We start from the raw sequence: 19194 nt of genomic DNA, 5'->3' as shown, positions 1-19194 counted from the left end.
GTAGTGGAAATAACGGCCTAACAATTGGTACAATGTATGAAACAAGACAGCATTCGACCTGATCATATTTAAAACGCACATTATCATGCAAACAACATCCTGCTGGGGAGTATTTAGAGTGAATGGTTATTACATATTGAAAGCATAAGAAGGTACTCTAAATTGTGAGCGTTATCCACAGGAAATCTTAAAAAACGCCGATGCTTTATGTGCCACTGTGTAGAACTTCCAAAAGATTAATTTATTTTTGAACAGGATTTTGACCCATATCACAATTCCAAAAATACAAGAGAATTTCTGGAAAGAAAGGCAGTCGACACACTTCATGACCCGGACCTAAATCCTACAAAAAACACTTCTGGAAATCAAAACAAACGTTGAACAGAAACACGTTGACAAATGTGGGGAAAATATAACGGGAGTTGTGTTCCATTTCCCAGAAGATGTACATACTTGATTCATAGCATGTCAATTCGAAAGTACGAAAGGAGTAAAACCAAAGTTTTCTTTTGAGGTTGTAAGAATATTTTAAAATGTAATAAGTGGTGGCAAAAACTCAGTTCTCTTTTGTAATTCTTTACACGAAAGCAAGATATGATTTTGAATATGTAACATTAATTTGCTCACAAATTGAAAAGTATGTCATATCCAAAAAAAAGTTGTTTGAGTTATGAATATAATCATATTATTAACATGCACACCACAACCGCCGTTTTTTAGATCATGAGTTCAATCGAAATCGCCTAGTTGATTTCTGCTAAACTGCATTTTTTCACTAATGTTACAATTGATTATGTAAGTGAATTCTAAAAAGAAAATTGATTACAAAATATCTTCCACTTTCCATTGATAGCGGTTTTCACTGCTGCACTCTTAACTTGCACACCACGGGTGGTGCTAAACTTAGTGCTGCTATTAAATCTGAATTTTCCTGAAAGATCTCTCTGGTAAATGGTCTTTTTTCCTTTCACTGTGTAAGAAGTTCACTACTCGAGTGGGTCTAATTAGTTATCACGTATGCGTGCCGTTATATGACTTACAGGACATAATGTTTGAGGAAAGTGCTGAATGTGTACATGCCTTGTTAAGTTGTTTTTTTATTATTAAAATTTATAAAGCGCACAATTTTACAAACAATAATGCAATCAATGGCGCTGTAGATACAAAATTATCATATCTTTTTCAAACCCAGCAGGATACAAAAGATATAATCCCGTGGGGATCCGGGTTAGAATAAGGCCTCAGTACCCCTTGCTTGTCGTAAAAGTCGACTAAATGGCGGTCCTTCGGATGAGACCGCAAAAACCGAGGTCCCGTGTCACAGCAGGTGTGGCACGATAAAGATCCCTCCTTGCTCAAAGGCCGTAAGCGCCGAGCATAGGCCTAAATTTTGCAGCCCTTCACCGACAGTGGTGACGTCTCCATATGAGTGAAAGATTCTCGAGAGGGACGTTAAACAATATTTAATCAATCAATCAATCAAAAGATATAAGTAACATTTATGTCTCCGAGGATATTCAAATGACGATCAAAACCCATAGGCCTTTTGTTATTTTTTGTTCCCTTCTATTACATAGCCTACGCTTTTCCGGACACGATAAAAAGTATGGAGATTGCTGGAAAGGACGTCACGATGTCTCTACAGAAACTCCTCTATGAAAAGGGATATTCTTTTACTACATATTGTGAGTACTCTAACAGCGTCACGTACCAGAATACTTATTTCAACCAATCTGGGCCCACAAAGGAGCATAGGGTACATATTTATATAGTCCGAAATTGTTAACAAATACAGAGAACATGTTCAAAGTGGCGTAAAGCAAAAACATTAACATATTAGGAGCATGCTAACAGTCAATGATTGACAACTTTATATACAATATACATGGTGTATATCTTGGTGTTTATATAGTTAAACAGGCGCGGGAAAATAGTTTTCTGAAATTGATGTAATTTTTTAAAATAAATACTCTTGGTTAAAAGGGACTGAAATTGTTCAATAGAAGAGCCCAATCTTCCCTGGAGGGGGTACTAAGGAATTAGGATGAGGTGTTTAAACATAATCTCCATAAGAACCAGTGTGCCAGTACAACCAAATCTTGGATGAAAACTTTCATATATAAAATAAAGATCAAAGTCCAAACCATCAACCCAACCCCCTTGGAGCCAAAATAAGGGTGTGAAGTTTTACTTAAAACGATGATGATGTTCCTTCGTCATTGTCGACAATAAGCATGACATCTATGTAGTCGGATGTGGTCGGTGTGTCCAAAGGTGCCTAGTCAGGCCGATTCTTGCATGGAAATATCTGCCGCATGTAGGACACTTGAAGTTGGTTGTTGTGGAGGTGCTTGATATCCTCATCTTCCGAAGTGCACGTTTTCTTTTACACTCCTCCAGACGAGTTTTATCTGCAGTTTTTGACACAACAGAGATAGCTGTTCGCCAAGCGGTGCTCATTTTTGCTAGGTCTTCGCAGGAATTTGTGCTGATGCCAAGTGTCTTCAGTTTGGCTTTGTCCTTGAAACGTTTGTGCCCCCCCCCCCTACCCCTACATACCTAGTTCCGCAAGATAGCTCTCCAAACAGAAGTTGTTTAGGGATTATTGTATCAGACATTCTGCAAACGCGACCAGTCCAACGAACTTGAGAGCGTTGAAGAAGGACGTATATCGAAGGCAATTTTGCACGAGAAAGAACCTCTGTGTCTGGTATTTTGTCTTGCCATCGGATCGGATATTCATTAGCTTACGAAAACAGGTCATGTGAACCTGATTCAGTCTCTTGGCATGATGGGCATAGACTGTCTAGGTTTCACAAACATACAGTGGAGTTGTGATCACGACTGCCCTGTAGACACATAGCTTCGTTCTCAGATTGATATCTCTACGACTCCAAACATTGTTTTTTTAGCTTTCCAAATACTGCACTGGCTTTCGCAATCCTGCAGTAAAATTCATCATCGATGTGCACTGCGCGCTATAGTGTGCTTCCCAGGTAAGTGAACTTGTTTACCACCTCAAGATTCTCTGAGTTGGCCTGGATGACAGGAGCCACATGTGGGTTGCCTGCTGTGGGTTGATACAGGACTTCGGTCTTCTTGGTACTTTTTGTTAGCCCAAAGTTTTCGCATGCCCTCAGCCCCTGGAGACATTGTATTGCATGTCTGCCTCAGTGGTAGCATTTAAGGCACAGTCGTCAACAAACAGCAGATCACGAAAAACAGTTTCCTTGACCTCGATTACAGCCTTGAGTCGTTGCAGATTGAAGAGCTTGCCATCGAAGCGGTATCTAATGCGTACACCCGGGTCCTCTGTAGTAAAGGCATCTGTCAACATTGCAGAGAATATCATACTAAACAGGGTCGGGGTTAGAACACAGCCCTACTTGACTCCGTTTCTTACAGGGAAGTCGTGGGATGCTTCTCGATCATTGAGGACTCTAGCCATCATACCGGCATGGAATTAGCGAACCATCCTGATGAAGTGTTCTGGGCATCCAAACTTTGCCATTATTTTCCACAAATCTTCCATATTCAAAATGTCAAAGGTTTTGGTCAGGTCCATACATGTTGTATAAAGATCCTGCTTTTGCTCTAAGCACTTTTCTTGAAGCTGACGAGCTGCAAATGCCATGTCTACAGTTCCTCTTCCAGCTCTGAAGCCACATTGACTCTCCGGTAGCAGACCATTCCCCAGGTGCAGTATCAGACGGTTCAGGAGGATTCTTGCAAGGATTTTGCCCGCTATACAGAAGAGATATGCTTCTCTGGTTGTCACAGACTTGTCTGTTATCTTTTCTCTTGTATAGGTGTACAATGGAAGCATCTTTGTATTCATGTGGTAGGGGACCCTCTTTCCAGAAGGACACAAACAAATCCAGTAATTTCTGTGTCAGTAAATTTCCATCGGATTTATACATTTCGGCTGGGATAGCATCTGAACCTGGTGATTTACCACAGGAAAGCTGATTGATGGCCTTTTGGATTTCTTGCATGGAAGGTTCAATATCCATAGATATGTCAGTTCGTACTTGTGGTCTATAGCTTCGACAGTTATGTATGATGATTGGTTAAGGATGAAGTTGAAATGTTCTGCCGATCTCTCAAGAATGTGTTCACGGTCTGTGATCAGTGCCAAGGCATCTGAACTAAAAAGAGGTGAGACTTGAGGACCATAGTCTGCTTTCAGGGATCTGTAGAAGCGTTTGGAGCCGTGCATATCTGCAAACTGCTGTATTTCTTTTGCTTTGTTACTAAGCCATTTATCCTGCATCTGGCGTAACTCTGTTTGAACGGTGCACCTGTTTGGGAAGGTATCTTTCTTGGATGTTGACTGTGGGTCCTGGATGTAGGCTTGGTGTAGTGAGTTTTTGTTTTTTAGCATGGCACTGATTTCCTCATCATTTTCATCAAACCAGTCCTTATGTTTGCGTTCGGTTGAGCCAAGAACCTCAAGTGATGTAGCATGGACAGTGTCTCTGAACTTTGCCCAGTTACCTTCAGCACAGACTTTGTCAAATACGATATTATGAGTTTGGTGTGGAGGTCAGAGGCAAGTTGATTGGCTTTTTCTTTGTTCTTGAGCTTAGACACATCAATATGCTTTAGGGTTTTCTTCCCTTGAGGTCTACGTTAGGCAGCTTCATGTAAGTCCAGTTTGTAGATGACAAGTTTGTGGTCCGTCCAGCACTCAGCACCACACCTGGCCTTAGTTACCTTGACATCACTTCTGTCCACCTTGTTATTATGTAGTCAATAAGATGCCAATGTTTGGACCTAGGGTGCACCCAATATGGTTTTGTTACGATTGGCTTGGCAAAAAACTGTTAGTAATAAGTAAGTCATGGGTGATGCAAGTACTAGGCAGGAGAGTCCCATTGCTGTTGCATTTTCCTACACCTTGATTGCCTATAACACCTTCCCAAGTCTTGTTGTTTGTAGCGTTGAAATCTCCAAGAACATAGAGTTTATCGCATTTGGGGACACTGGAGATGAGAGTATCTAACTCCTCATAAAACTTGTCTTTGACCTCTTCAGGGTTGGTCATTGTTGGAGCATAGCAACTGCATGATTAGAGATGTATGTATGGTCTTTCCAACAGGAAAACGCATAGTCATGAACCTGTCGTTTATACCCCTTGGTAGGTTCGTGAGGTTATGATCAAGCTTGGTTCTGACTGTAAATCCAACACCAGATTCACGGCGTTCATCGGTTTTTCGGCCACTCCAGAAGGTATAGCCAGTTTTAACTTTAGTTACTACACCCTGCTCAGCTACGCGAGTCTCAGACAGTGCAGCAATGTCCACATTGTATCTCCCCAACTCTTAAGCAACAAGTACTGTGCGCCTGGATGGTCTCTCTACGTTGGGATTGTCCAAGATGGTAGGTATATTCCACGTTCGATAAGTGGAGTTACTTTTATCTTTCTTTTTGTTTTTCGACCGCTAGGTGGGACCCCTGCTAGATGCGGTAATCTAGCCCGGGTGATTTGGAATCGGGTAGTTTTTAGGTCACCTTTTCTAAACCCTTCCTCATGGTGTGGAGGTGAACAGTGCTGTCCTAAATAGGGCTACTCAGACACACAGTGCTGCCGAGTTTCTCTTATGCTTAAATCAGAAGGGAAAGTGACCAATATCCTTGGCCGCCTATATGCAGTTTTGAGTCTGCAGCCGCCAGTATGTCCACATCTGCTACGTCGACGCGCTCTCATCGTCAAAAGGCTTTGAGTTGAACTTCAACTACTGTTTAGATGTCGTGATTTGCACATGAGTTGGTATAAAGTGTGAATAACTTGCGCACCATCGTCCACACTCTCTAGTCCAGGATCACTTGGTTCCAGCGACAAGAAATAGTCGAGACGACTGGAGGTGACACTAGATGCAGTTGTCGGAGTGTTGTAAAATCATGACCAAGAAACCGCCTACGGGGATCCACTCCGAATTTATTGTAGGGTTGTCTCCCTTAGCTTTTGTTGAACCAACAACTATCCACAAGGCAGTGGTGCTAGGGCTGAAACGATACACCCCCTGCACGATACGATAAACATTGCAATACTTATGTCACGATTCAATACTTTCAATACAATACAAATTACAGAAGAAACCAATAATAACATTGAAAAAAATTAATTACCAGGATTCAAAATTATAATTTTAAAAGCAGAATGTTTCCAAACTAACAAACGGTAAGAAGCCTGTTGGCTCTGTAGTTTAAACTAATAAAGTGAATTATTACTTTCGTCAACCTCAAGACAAACAACAGTTTGAACATTATTCGACACTATTTTGTTCCTCATGCAGGTAAAAATAATAAATAAAAGCCGAGCCTGATGTATTTTACTAAACCCGTTTGTAATAAACGTATCGAACCGAAAATCGAGGCAATGAATCGAACATTGAATTTAGCGTTTATAACGAACAGTATCGATATTTCGGTGAATCGTTTCAGCCCTAAGTGGTACTATCTTCCTCGTAGCTGGGATTGGGTTAGTAGATATCAGGGCATATTCACACGCCTATGGGTCATGCTTACCGTACCTCAAGGGCGCCCAATACGTCTCCCGCTCAGATATCCCGTCAGGCACTCGGGTGCATAAAAGTTACATAAAACGATACATACGTAGGGAAAACAATTGAAATCCTGTTCAGTTTGACGAAATAGCAATAGAGATCAAAAGATGGTCTAAGGGAATCTTAACTCAAATTGTTAACAAATTTCCTATCACATAAAATGATATTAATTAAGGTGACAACGTGATACTAGAATGCAAGCACCCGGAGACATGTAGCTCATATATTGTCCAATAAAAGGGTATTGGTTACTGTTGACCCACAATCTCTAAACTTAAGAGTTTCATCTGTGTATGAGCAAGGTGGCTCAGATGAGCTCTAAACTTAAGAGTTTCATCTGTGTATGAGCAAGGTGGCTCAGATGAGCTCTAAACTTAAGAGTTTCATCTGTGTATGAGCAAGGTGGCTCAGATGAGCTCTATGGTGCATGGACCCCTATGTTTGCTTGTGGTATGTGATTGTTCTTGTATTTTCGTTTACAAACATCAGACAGCTCATATTATATCAAAGGGGGAGGGGGTTATATATCCAAGAACCTTTGGAGAAAGTAATCTACGTTTTACACCACAAAACAAATGAAACATTTGTCAACACTAACTTTTAAATTCTGCTTAACGTGATTCGGGAATTGGTTCTTTATTTCAATATTTTCCAATTCGAAAACTATAGTGGCTCTATTTTCTATACAAAATTACTTTATCATATTGTAAAATTATATTCCGTTTCATAAAGTTGTCATGTTGTACATAGCCAAATTGTATGGGTGCTCTGATCAAATCATTTTCTACTTCGTGTATAGAGGTAAAATACGATGGCGACGAAGTGCAAGCTCGAAATCCTTTGGGCGAAGGAGAGAAAACACGAAATTGAAGAAGCGAAAATATTGTTCTTTCGTCCCTTAAATTGCTTTCTCGCTTGAGGAAGATTTTGATATAAAAATTTTAAGATAGATGACTCGATTATCAACAACAAGATTTGAAATACTGAATTTTTAGGAAAGACCGAATATAAATAACCCCCTCGTTTCCACAGAAATATTAATTAGTTCATTGGTAACATGATTTTAAGCAGAAACATAATGTAACATTGTATCATGCATAATTATGTAAGGGCCACTCCAGAAAAACAAAATCTTACCTATTTTTTTCTCTGGTTTCATGCATGTAGTCGGAGAACTTCCGATTGTGAGGAAGCGAAGGCGAATGAGCGATATTAGCCTTCTCCTTTTTGCTCCTTCGCCCTCGTAACTTCGCATAATCGCCCTCGTAACTTTGCCCCCTCCCCCTCGCTGCCCCGAACACAAAGGAGAAAGTAGCTTGATCAGAACGCCGTCTTTGAAATGATTTTGTTGGTATACCTGTAGCTGAAATTGAGGCAGTGAGGGAGATAAAGGAAAGATATTGTTCCATACGTCCCGACAAGATGGCCTCGCAGTCAGAAGAAGAGGTCATATACACATTACCAGACGGTCAACAAATAACCATTGGTGACGAAAGGTTTGAGGCTCCGGAAGTCCTTTTTCGGTCATCCTTACTAGGTATCATGCCCATGCTACTGATCTTTTCATATGAATCTGGTACAGTACATTAAAGAATATGCTTTCATATTGAGCTCAAGTCGCAGAGATCGAGATATTTTCTTCGTCATATACTGATTTTAAAATAATTTCAAATTCGTTCGAAGTTAAGGCGTTGATGGTAATTAAGCAATTGTCTTTATGTCTTGAGTGTAAATCGCCACGCATCTTCCCTTTGTATGAATAATTGAAAGTCATGACCAATGTAAATTTCCAATTTTGTGGTGTTCAAGGTTATGACACGGGTGAACTAGGAGGGATCCAAGATTTGGTGCACGCCTCTCTCCAGGCGTGTGATTCCTACTGCCGACGAGATCTGTATTTCAATGTTCTCCTGTCAGGGGGAACTACTTTACTGCCAGGTATAACTCTCAGGTTTCATATTTATCATCTCTCCAAATATCACATAAAGAACATTAGGATTTCAGTAAAACACGCTTACATTGAAGTGCCGGGGACGAACAATTAATAGGTATAAACGTAATTCGTTATATCCAATACGTTTATGATATGTCTTAAAACTACTGAGAATGAAAATCACTTCGCTGTATGCGGGAATTTATTATCAGCGTGCTCGCTGTAATTATGTTTTACTGTATGAAAGGTGAAGATAACGAATAGTGATCAATCTCATAACTCCTATAATGTAAAACTTGTACGGTACCAATTTTGATGCACCAGATGCGCATTTCGACAAATAATGTCTATACTATAAGCAATACAAAATAGAAAGTTGGGCAAAGACAGACCCTGGACATACCAAAGGTGGGACCAGGTGCCTAGGAGGAGTAAACATCCCCTGTCGACCGGTCACACCTGCCGTGAACCATATATTTTGATCAGGTAAACGGAGTTATCCGTAGTCAAAATCAATCGTTATGAAACATGTCAGATAGCATTTGTCCCAATGATAGGTTGCATATATTACATTCACCATGGACTTCGTAATGCGTTTCGTTGTTCGCGAATCGGCATAAGTGATGTAAAATGTCAACATCATGACATATAAATAAAGACTTTTTGGACTATAGAAATCCGAAACTACTTAATTCTTACAAATTGCAGCACAAATGCTGAAACCACGAAGTGCTTGTGATTCCTAATTTATATGTAACTTTATCAATCCCCAACATTTAATATCATGTTGAGGAGAAGATACAAAGGTATACGCAAATCTTTATACATGAATTGGTTTTCCCAATAAATGCTTCGTATACATATTTTAGGTAGTAAACTCAGGTAACCTATTGCAATTGGTTGTCGTCGTCCGTCGTGCTTTAACAATTAAACATTTTAAACTTCTTCTTGATAACTACCAGTCCAATTCTTTTCAAATTTGGTATGAAGCATCATTGGGACAAGGGGGACATATATTGTTAATTTCAGGACTCCAGCACCCCTGGAGCCCTAGGGGCGGGGCAAAAACTGCCCAAAATTGACCAATTTTCAAAAATCTTCTTCTCAAGAACCACACACGTGAAAGAAAACCTAAATGCATAGTGATGTAGAGCAGGAAGGCCGCTACCAAAATTGTAAATTTCATGATCCCCGGTGTAGGGGTTCTGACCCCAGGGTGGGGCCAAACTTGGTATATAGTGTTTATGTGTAAAACACTTTAATAACATCTTCTTTAGTGCTATTGATAATAAATTGAAACTAAATAGATATTTAGAAAGAACAGTTAGTCCTTTACCAAAATTGTAAATTTGATGATCCTAGGGGCAGGGGTTTTGTTATCAGGGTGGGCCAAAATGGTCAGTTATTAAATGTTTGAACAATAGACAATTTTAACTTCTTGATAACTATCATTCCAATTCTTTTCAAATTTGGTATGAAACATATTTGGAACAAGGGGGACATAAACTGTAAATTTCAGGATTCCTGCACCCCTGGGGCCTTAGGGATGGGGCAAAAACTGCCCAAAATTGACAAAATGTCAAACCCTTTTTCTCTAGAACTACACATGTGCAAGAAAAACTAAATGCATCATGATGTAGAGCAGGAAGGCTTATACCAAAATTGTAAATTTCATGATCCCGGAGTAGGGGTTCTGACCACAGGGCGGGACCAAACTTGTTATATAGTGTTATTGTGTAAAACGCTCGAATAACATCTTCTTTAGTGCTATTTATACTAAATTGAGACTAAATGGATAGAGCAGGTAGTCTCTTACCAAAATTGTAAATTTGATGATCCCCAGAGTAAGGGCTCTGACCCCAGGGTAGGGCCAAACTTAGTATATAGTATTTATGTGTAAATTTGCTGATACTGTATAAAATCTAATTGCATACTTAGGAATAGCAGAAAAGGATGTACAAAAATGGTGAATTTCATAATCCAGGGTTATAACTTTAATGAGTCCAAACTAGTCATATCTTTTGATGTTTTAATGCTAATACACCTATTATTTAAAGCCTTTCATCGGTGTATGCACTTTTGAGGGCAGTGAAGTTTTAAGAACACATCTTGTTTTATATTGTTGCTGAACATTAGAATTTAGCTTAGATATTCAGAACAGGAAATATTTTTTTCTAGATTCCATAGCCCATGGAAGTAGTGATACTTTTTCACTAGTACTCAGGTGACCGATAAGGCCTGTGGGCTTCTTGTTAAGCCTCTTTGTGAATATTGTTACACAATGACAGGTACACACGTACACCTTCACCATTACACGGTGAATATGAAAAGTTTCTAACGTCCTTCTCTGTGAATTGCTGAAGCTGGGACCGTTGTCTCTACACCTCCTTTGGGTTTCCATCAAGTAGAAGTATGTACCATATATTTTTTGTGGACGTCTTTTATATGGATATCAGTTTTTCGTCACATGTAGTGTGTCCTATAGCTGCTCTCTTTGTCTTGCCTGGGGCACATCCTCTCCCTTAGAGCAGGGTGACTCAGGTGAGTGTAGTTTTCTTAAGTCCCGGTCCCCATCATCGATGCAGGAAATGTATACTTTAACAATCGTGTCCGTCAACACTTGTCTGTCGTAATTTTATTTTTATAATCGCTTCAATACTTCAGTAGACAATGATCAAAAGAGGACACCCACATACATTTTTTGTTTAAAGTTAAATTTGTTGAACATTGTGTTCATGTTTTGTTGTTACTATGATGAAATGATCTGACTGTTAATAAATGAATTCATTGTATTTCTTTCTTATATTTATCAACATAAACAAAATCCTCGATAAAACAAAACACTTAGTATTAAGGGATTGTACAGTAATTTTCAAATGACTGACTTCATATTCTTTAGTGCGTGGGCAATGTTCAGAGGGTAATTCTTTTACATTTTGGGTCAGAAATCCAATGTTCAGAGTCATAATGATAAATTGAATGCGAGATCATGTGTGATGCAATATAATGAGTATTTTGAAATTGACGAATTTCATAGTAATAGTTCTAAGTTGACGCACTTCAGATTAGATGAACAACAGATAGTGAAAGTTTAAGACATTTCTAATACTTGAGGTCAAAAGTCAAGGTCACAGATAGAATTTCTTTTGAATGAAATGGCGTGCTGAATCGAACATTGCTCAATTCGCAAACTTTTTATGGTGCAAGATAGGTAAAAGTGAAACACATGTACACATAATAATGATAAAAACACAAACAGTTCTTGGGCGTGTAATTGTATTCTATATGTTATTCTGAATATCGCACTAGGTTTTAAAGAGAGGCTTTTACAAGAACTGAGCAGTAAGGCCCCATGCCGTGTCAAAGTGTGGGCGGATCCAGCTCGGAAGTTTATGGTGTGGATTGGTGGATCCATTTACGCCTCTCTGTCGTTTTGTGAGAATAAATGGATAACCAGAAGCGAATATAGTGAACATGGACCCAATATTATTCACCGAAAATGTCAATTGGCCGCGAATACCAAACTGACTTAGTGGACTATAATACTGTTATGCCTAATCTTATTTTATAAAAAAGAGGGAGGGCTTATAAAACACTACATCGTCGGAAACCCGCACGTTCTCATGAATAATTAATGAGGCAGTTTGATTGGGCGCTCATAGTACACCCTGAGCGAATTTGTCCAATCAACAAGACGCTTTCAGCCCAATTTCGGTAGACAATTGTAGTGATAGCAAAGTTAAGTTAATGCTACCTTTAAAGACAGAAGAGTTTCGTTACTATAACGATTACTTTTATTGGACGATATTTTAAAATATTTCTTTATGAGAACGAGCGAGTAGGAATGAATAAACCCACGGATGATGGAGAGAGGAACGAAACGTAATCAACCGTGGGTTTCCGACGATGGAAAGACTACTGAATTATGGCATTATTGTTTTTATTATCATATGTTATGAATTATCATTATCATGAAAATAAAATTGTATTCTAAACATATATTACCAAAAAAAGAATAGATGACCAGTGACCGAGAGCCAGGAACTCAAGTTGTATTGCTAGAAGTCGCAAAAGGCAAAAGTTCACCTGAGCTGAAAGCTCAAGTGAGCTTTTCTGATCACCCATCTTCCGTCTGTCTGTAAACTTTTCACATTTACGACTTCTCCAGAACCAATGTAACATCCTAATTCCACCTCACATTATTGCATTTCTTCATTCGTTACATTTTGAATTCAAACTTATGCTGTTCAACGTTACATTCTTATATCACCCTTATCATTTTGAAAGTGCCAGAAAGGGGAGGGGGGGGTCCTATTTGCAAAAATGGATACCAGAGAACAAAATATGTCCTTCATTTTAATTATTAATTCATACCAAAAAAATTAAACCTCGGTATAGGGCCTAATGATACTAGTAGTTCAAGGGGAAAAATGAGTATACATACATCTTGAAATACAATTTTGAAAAATTGACAATTTCTTTTACATTTGATAAAATTGTAAGCTATACCAAAAGTGGATCATGAATGAGAATTGTTCAACCGATAGCCATAAACAAGTAGAACGAGAGATTGGTGTAAAGTTGTTGAAATAAACGCAGGTGTTTTTTTTATACTCTTGGAGACCCCCAATTAATGCATTCTTTCCGGGAAAGCTACGGAAAATCTACTCGAGATATTAATTACAATGTATAAATATGGTACAAGATACAAGTTAGACATTTATTCACCAATCCTAAGCTCCATGAGGCATATATATGTAAATAACTTGAATTCATTTTCGAAAAAAATTTCCATGAAAAGAGACGTAATCCTTTGGCACTCCATGTTTATATTTATTCTTTTATAAAGATATCTTGCATAAGCTATGAGATATCTTCTATTTTTATCAAGATATCTAATATATTTTATAAGATATCTCATATAATTCACAGTTTTTAAGATATATAATAAAATATATAACATATCTTATAAACTATAAAAGTTATCTCATAAACTTTACAAGATATCTTTTATATTATACAAGATACCTTGTAAAATATAAGATATCTTTTAAACAAGATTGCTACACGTAGTCATGTCCCCCACCGCCGCAAAAAAAGTTGAAGCACAAAGGTCCCATAACTCCTGTAAAATTTGTCGAATCAAAATGATCAACTACATATGGTGACTAACAATCCTACAAAATTTGAATGAAATCTGGTGAGCGGTTTCGAAGGAGTTGCGTCCACAAAGTGTTCCTTTAGTGTACTATATACAAATTCAACAAAGTCCAATAACTCCTATAAAAATTTGTCGAATCAAAATGGTAGCACAATATGATCAACTACATATGGTGACTAACAATCCCACAAAATATGAACAAAATCCATTGAGTGGTTTCGGAGGAGTTGCGTCCACAAAGTGTTCCTATAGTGTAGCATGTACAAATTCAACAAAGTCCAATAACTCCTGTCAAAATTGTTGAATCAAAATGACGGCATAATATAATCAACTACACATGGTGACTAACAATCCTACAAATTATGAACAAAATCCGTTGGGCGGTTTCTGAGGAGTTGCGTCCACAAAGTGTTCCTATAGTGTAGCATGTACAAATTCAACCAAGTCCCATAACTCCTGTCAAAATTGTCGAATCAAAATGGCAGCGAAATATGATCAACTACACATGGTGACTAACAATCCTACAAGATCTGTTGAGCGGTTTCTGAGGACTTGCGTCCACAAAGTGAAGTGGGACGGACGCACGGACACCGGTATTTCTATGTCCCCTTCCGCGTTGCGGTGGGGGACAAAAATAGAAGATATCGTATAAAAATTTTAAAAGATATAAAACATACAAAATATGCTTTATAAGATATCTCATAAACTTTGTAAGATATCTTATACATTTCATACGATATCTCATAAATGAACTTTTATAAGATATCTCATAAACTTTATGTGATATTTTATGATACATACAAGACATCTGATATGTTTCATAAGATATCCCGTGCGTTAACATTTGTAACTTCTTCTTGATAACTACCTATCCAATTCTTTTCAAATTTGATATGAAGCTTTTTTGGGACAAGGGGGACATAAATTGTAAATTTCATTATTCCTGCACCCCTGGAGCCTTAGGGGCGGGGCAAAAACTGCCCTAAATTGACTAATTTTCAAAACTCTTCTTCTCTAGCACCGTACATGTTTAAGAAAAACTAAATGCATAGTGATGTAGAGCAAGAAGGTTTCTACCAAAATTGTAAATTTCCTGATCCCCGGGGTAGGGGTTCTGACCCCAGGGCGGGACCAAACTAGGTATATAGTGTTTATGTGTAAAATACTTAAATTGCATCTTCTTTAGTGCTTTTGATACTAAATTGAAACTAACCAGATATTTAGAAAGAACAGTTAGTCCTTTACCAAAATTGTAAAGATGACCCCAGGGGCAGGGGTTTGGTATCAGGGTGGGGACAAAATGGTTAGTTATTAAATGTGTGAACAATAGACATTTTTAACTTCTTCTTGATAAATATAATTCCAATCTTTGGAACAAAGGGGACATAAATTGTAAATTTCTGGATTATTGGGCCTTAGGGGCGGGGCAAATGACCAATTTTCAAATATCTTCTTCTCTAGAACCGCACATGTTTAGGAAAACCCAAATACATAGTGATGTAGAGCAGGAAGGCCTCTACCAAAATTGTAAATTTCATGATCCCCGGTGTAGGGGTACTGACCCCAGGTTGGGGCCAAACTCACTATATAGTGTTTATGTGTTAAACACTTAAATGGAGTCTTCTTTAGTGTTATTGATACTAAATTGAAAGTAAATAGATATTTAGAAAGAGCAGGTACTCTTTTACCAAATTGTAAATTTGAGCATCCATGGGGTAGGTTTTTCGGTATCAGGGTGGGGACAAAATAGTCAGTTATTAAATATGTTAATAATAGACAATTTTAACTTCTTCTTGATAACTATCATTCCAATTCTTTTCAAATTTGGTATGAAGTATCTTTGGAACAAAGGGATATAAATTGTAATTTCAGGATTCCTGCACTCCTGAAACCTTAGGGATGGGGCGAAAACTGTCCAAAGTTGACAAATTTTCAAAAATATTCTTCTCTAGAACCGCACATGTTTAGGAAAACCCAAATGCATAGTGATGTAGAGCAGGAAGGACTCTACCAAAATTGTAAATTTCATGATCCCCGGGGTAATGGCAAACTTACTATATAGTGTCTATGTGTAAAACGCTAATAACATCTTCTTTAGTGTTATTGATACATGTACAGACCCTGAAGCGTACATGTACTACTACACCACATGCACGGAAGGGTACGAAACGATTCTTGCACGGAACGGTGAACGGTTTGCACGAAATGCTATATATATATATATATATATATATATATATATATATATATATATATATATAAACGATCTGCACGGAACGGTGAACGGTTTGCACGAAACGCTGAACGGTCTGCACGGAACGGTGAACGGTTTGCACGAAACGGTGAATGGTCTGCACGAAACGGTGAACGGTTTGCACGAAACGGTGAACGGTCTGCACGAAACGGTGAACGGTTTGCACGAAATGCTTCACCACTTTGTAGGCGTGGCTTGCACGCTTTGTGAACGGTCTGCACGAAACGGAAGGAGTGGCCTGCATGCTTTGATTTTTTCGGTATTATTTTGTTTAAATAGTTTCAATATAATGGTAGTATTTTACATGTAGATATTAAAAAAGGTTGACAAAGAAATCATAACTGATTGCTCATGTACGACGCGGTAAATTTTATTTTTACTTACCGGTATTAGATCAATGACTTACGGACACGTTGGAATGAAAACAAATATTCTTTTTTTAATTTCGGAAATAAAAGAAAAATATGCAAAAATTGTATCGTCATGGATTATTGATTAATCAAATTTTATTGATTCATTACTCTATAAATTCATTGAAACTGAATTTGAAATGGTCGCGTCTGTTTCGCTATTTTTGTATATTCATTCTGAGTGTCGTTAAAATACATTTGCAATTTGTATATTCCAGGCCTCTTCCCAAAGACAGATGTTAAATACGCCTATACATTTTATATACATGTGTACGTGTATGAAAACAGATAAAATGATTTCAAAAAAATTATCGTCAGGAAAGATTGAAACATATTTGGGCGGGGAGAGGGTTGTGAACGGTCTGCACGAAACGATAGGCATGACCTGCACGCTTTGATTTTTTCCCCGGCATTATTTGTTTCATCCTGTGGTTAGTTTAAATGACTTATGAACACGTTGGAATAAAAGGAGATGGATATTTTCAAAGCGCTAAGCGTAGCTGCGATTTATTGTCGCCAGTTGGATTTTGCTTTCGTCATCACGTTTCCGGTTTATCGCCACCTATAGGCAAATTTATGCATCGCTGCAGTAAACAAGTCGTGTTTAAAGTAGTCGTAATTTTGCAACCGATCTAGTACGGGGATAACATTCATATCCGTAGGGGCATTTTTTCCCCGGAAATACAGTTTGTTGGACAGTGGATAAAGTATGTATAAAAAGGTGACATTTTTGTCCTCATTCTGGGGGAAAGTGGACACAGAAGCAGGTCATTCTTCAGTTAAAATTCCCGTTTGAATCTGCGTCTGTAATAATTAAAGTGATTATTAAGTAATTCAAAATCTAAAAATGAATAAGAATCTGTACATGAAACCTTTTTGGCTAAGGTGCCTTTGCATTGTTACCTTCGCATAGCGCTTAGAGGTAACGAAAATCAATACTTTTGCATGGTGCAATCTATAATTAGAAGCCACGTCATTAAGCTATACACGAGTCATGAGGGTTTTCCATTTGCGTTTTGATTGCTGAACTCAGTTAAAATTTTGTCCGATACAACAGAAATGTGTGCAACACAGTAAAAATGTCTGCAACACAGTAAAAAAAAATTAACTGATCCGCGTCGATCGTGAACGAGAAAGACAGAGATCGGTGTCTCAGAGGAACGATATTATTGCGTAATTGATTACACATCCCCCGATCATATACAATGTATAGGTCATGCAGGAATTTAGAGGATGCAAAGGTGTAACTTAGGCTCACCTTACCATTTCTAAACGACCAAGATATTCTTCAGAATCATCGTCAACACAGTCAAATTTGATTTCGTTATTTAGTTTCAAAAATGAGACTGAAAGTAATGGTCGGGGGGGGGGGGGGAGACAAAAGTAACAAAATTATAGGTCTGCGTTTACGGAAGACAATGCCCCGGTTTCAAGTCTTCAAAACAGCGGCTGGAATTTTACGAGGGCTGTTTACTGAAATACATATAATTAGAACAAGCGTTAGATAAACAATGCCATTGTGTCAAGCATGAATGTGAAATGGTGTTTTCAATTTGTTTGTACTTCAGACAAACAATTGACAATGAGAGCTACAGTATATGCTACATCTATTTCCGAACGTACAAGGGATGAGGGAGGGGAAGGGGGCATGTTTTTTCTTGTTCTGTCGTTGCCTGTCCCAGCATTTTGTTTTCGTTGAACGATCTTTTCATATAAAAAATGCATTTAGTTTTTCGGCGTGAGGCCTCTTCATTATTTCTAACAGCGGTTTGAACATTTTTGTTTGAAAATTACTTTTACTTTTAAGTGCCTAGCTTGGGATACTCATTGAGCTTGTACATACCGCCGTGGTGGTCGAGAGGTTATCTAGAGCGTTCGCACCGCAGGCGGAAGGCCGGGGTTCGAATCCCGGCCGCGACAGACCTAAGTCGTTAAAATAGGTAGTGACAGTTCCATCGCCAAACGCTCGGCGTCAGATGTGAATGTCACGGGTCCTCGGAGATGACCTTAAATATGAATGTCCCGTGTCACAGTAGGTATGGCACGCTAAAGAACCATCACTGCTCAATGGCCGTAAGCGCCGAGCATAGGCCTAAATTTGAAGCCCTTCACCGGTGTTGGTGACGTCTCCATATGAGTGAAAAATTCTCGAGCGAGACGTTAAGCAAGATACAATCAATCATCATTGAGCTTATACATTTACATGTTGTAAATATTATATATGTATTGCGAGTCACTTCTGTTACGTTGTTTTTTTTCGTATTAGAACTCCTACACAAGCTGGGAATCTTATGCTTTTTAGCTCATCTGAGCTGAAAGCTGAGATGAGGTGAGGTGAAGTGACAATAGGAGATCAAATATTTACATACAAATATATAGGGAAAATCTTTAAAAATCTTCTTCTCAAATACTACTGAGCCAGAAAAGCTGACATTTGCATGAAAGCTTCCTGACATGGTGCAGATTCAAGTTTGTAAAATTCATGATCCCTGGGGTTAGGATGGGGTCATAATAGGGGATCAAAGTTTTACATAACTAATAAATAGAAACATTTCTAAAACAAAAAAAATCTCCTTAAGAACCATTGGGCTAAAGAAGTTTACATTTGTACAAAAGCTTCCTGACATAGTGCAGATTGAAGTTTGTAAAATTCATGGTCCCTGGGGGTACGATGGGGCCACAGTAGGGGATCAAAATTTTACAAACATATACATGTATATAGGAAAAATCATTAAAAATCTTCTTCTGAAAAATCACTGGCCAGAAAAGTTTACATTTATATGAAAGCTTCATGACATAGTGCAGATTCAATTTTGTAAAAATCATGGCCCTCGGGAGTAGGTTGGAGTCACAATAGGGATCAAAGT

General features: G+C 38.3%; 1 protein-coding gene across 4 annotated transcripts in view; it reads left to right on the top strand.

Annotated features, from left to right (window-relative positions):
* LOC125663591 (uncharacterized) overlaps nucleotides 1-12501 on the top strand; it is an 18644-nt gene extending 6143 nt beyond the window's left edge. For 3 of the 4 annotated variants that reach the window (XM_048895866.2, XM_048895865.2, XM_048895864.2), the window contains 4 exons: nucleotides 1578-1685; nucleotides 7933-8106; nucleotides 8379-8507; nucleotides 11812-12501. In XM_048895866.2, the coding sequence (XP_048751823.2) occupies nucleotides 1578-1685; nucleotides 7933-8106; nucleotides 8379-8507; nucleotides 11812-12035 (635 nt within the window). In that variant the 3' untranslated portion in view covers nucleotides 12036-12501. Of the gene's footprint in view, nucleotides 1-1577; nucleotides 1686-7932; nucleotides 8107-8378; nucleotides 8508-10975; nucleotides 11044-11811 lie in introns of all 4 variants that reach the window. The other variant, XM_056152989.1, reaches the window with a different exon arrangement.
* The last annotated feature ends 6693 nt before the right edge of the window (nucleotides 12502-19194 follow it).

This window comes from Ostrea edulis, chromosome 1 (genome assembly GCF_947568905.1).
Source record: "Ostrea edulis chromosome 1, xbOstEdul1.1, whole genome shotgun sequence".
Taxonomy (NCBI): Eukaryota; Metazoa; Mollusca; class Bivalvia; order Ostreida; family Ostreidae; genus Ostrea; species Ostrea edulis.
The sequence above is the reverse complement of the archived record's forward strand: the minus strand, read 5'-3'. Positions and strand labels throughout refer to the sequence as shown.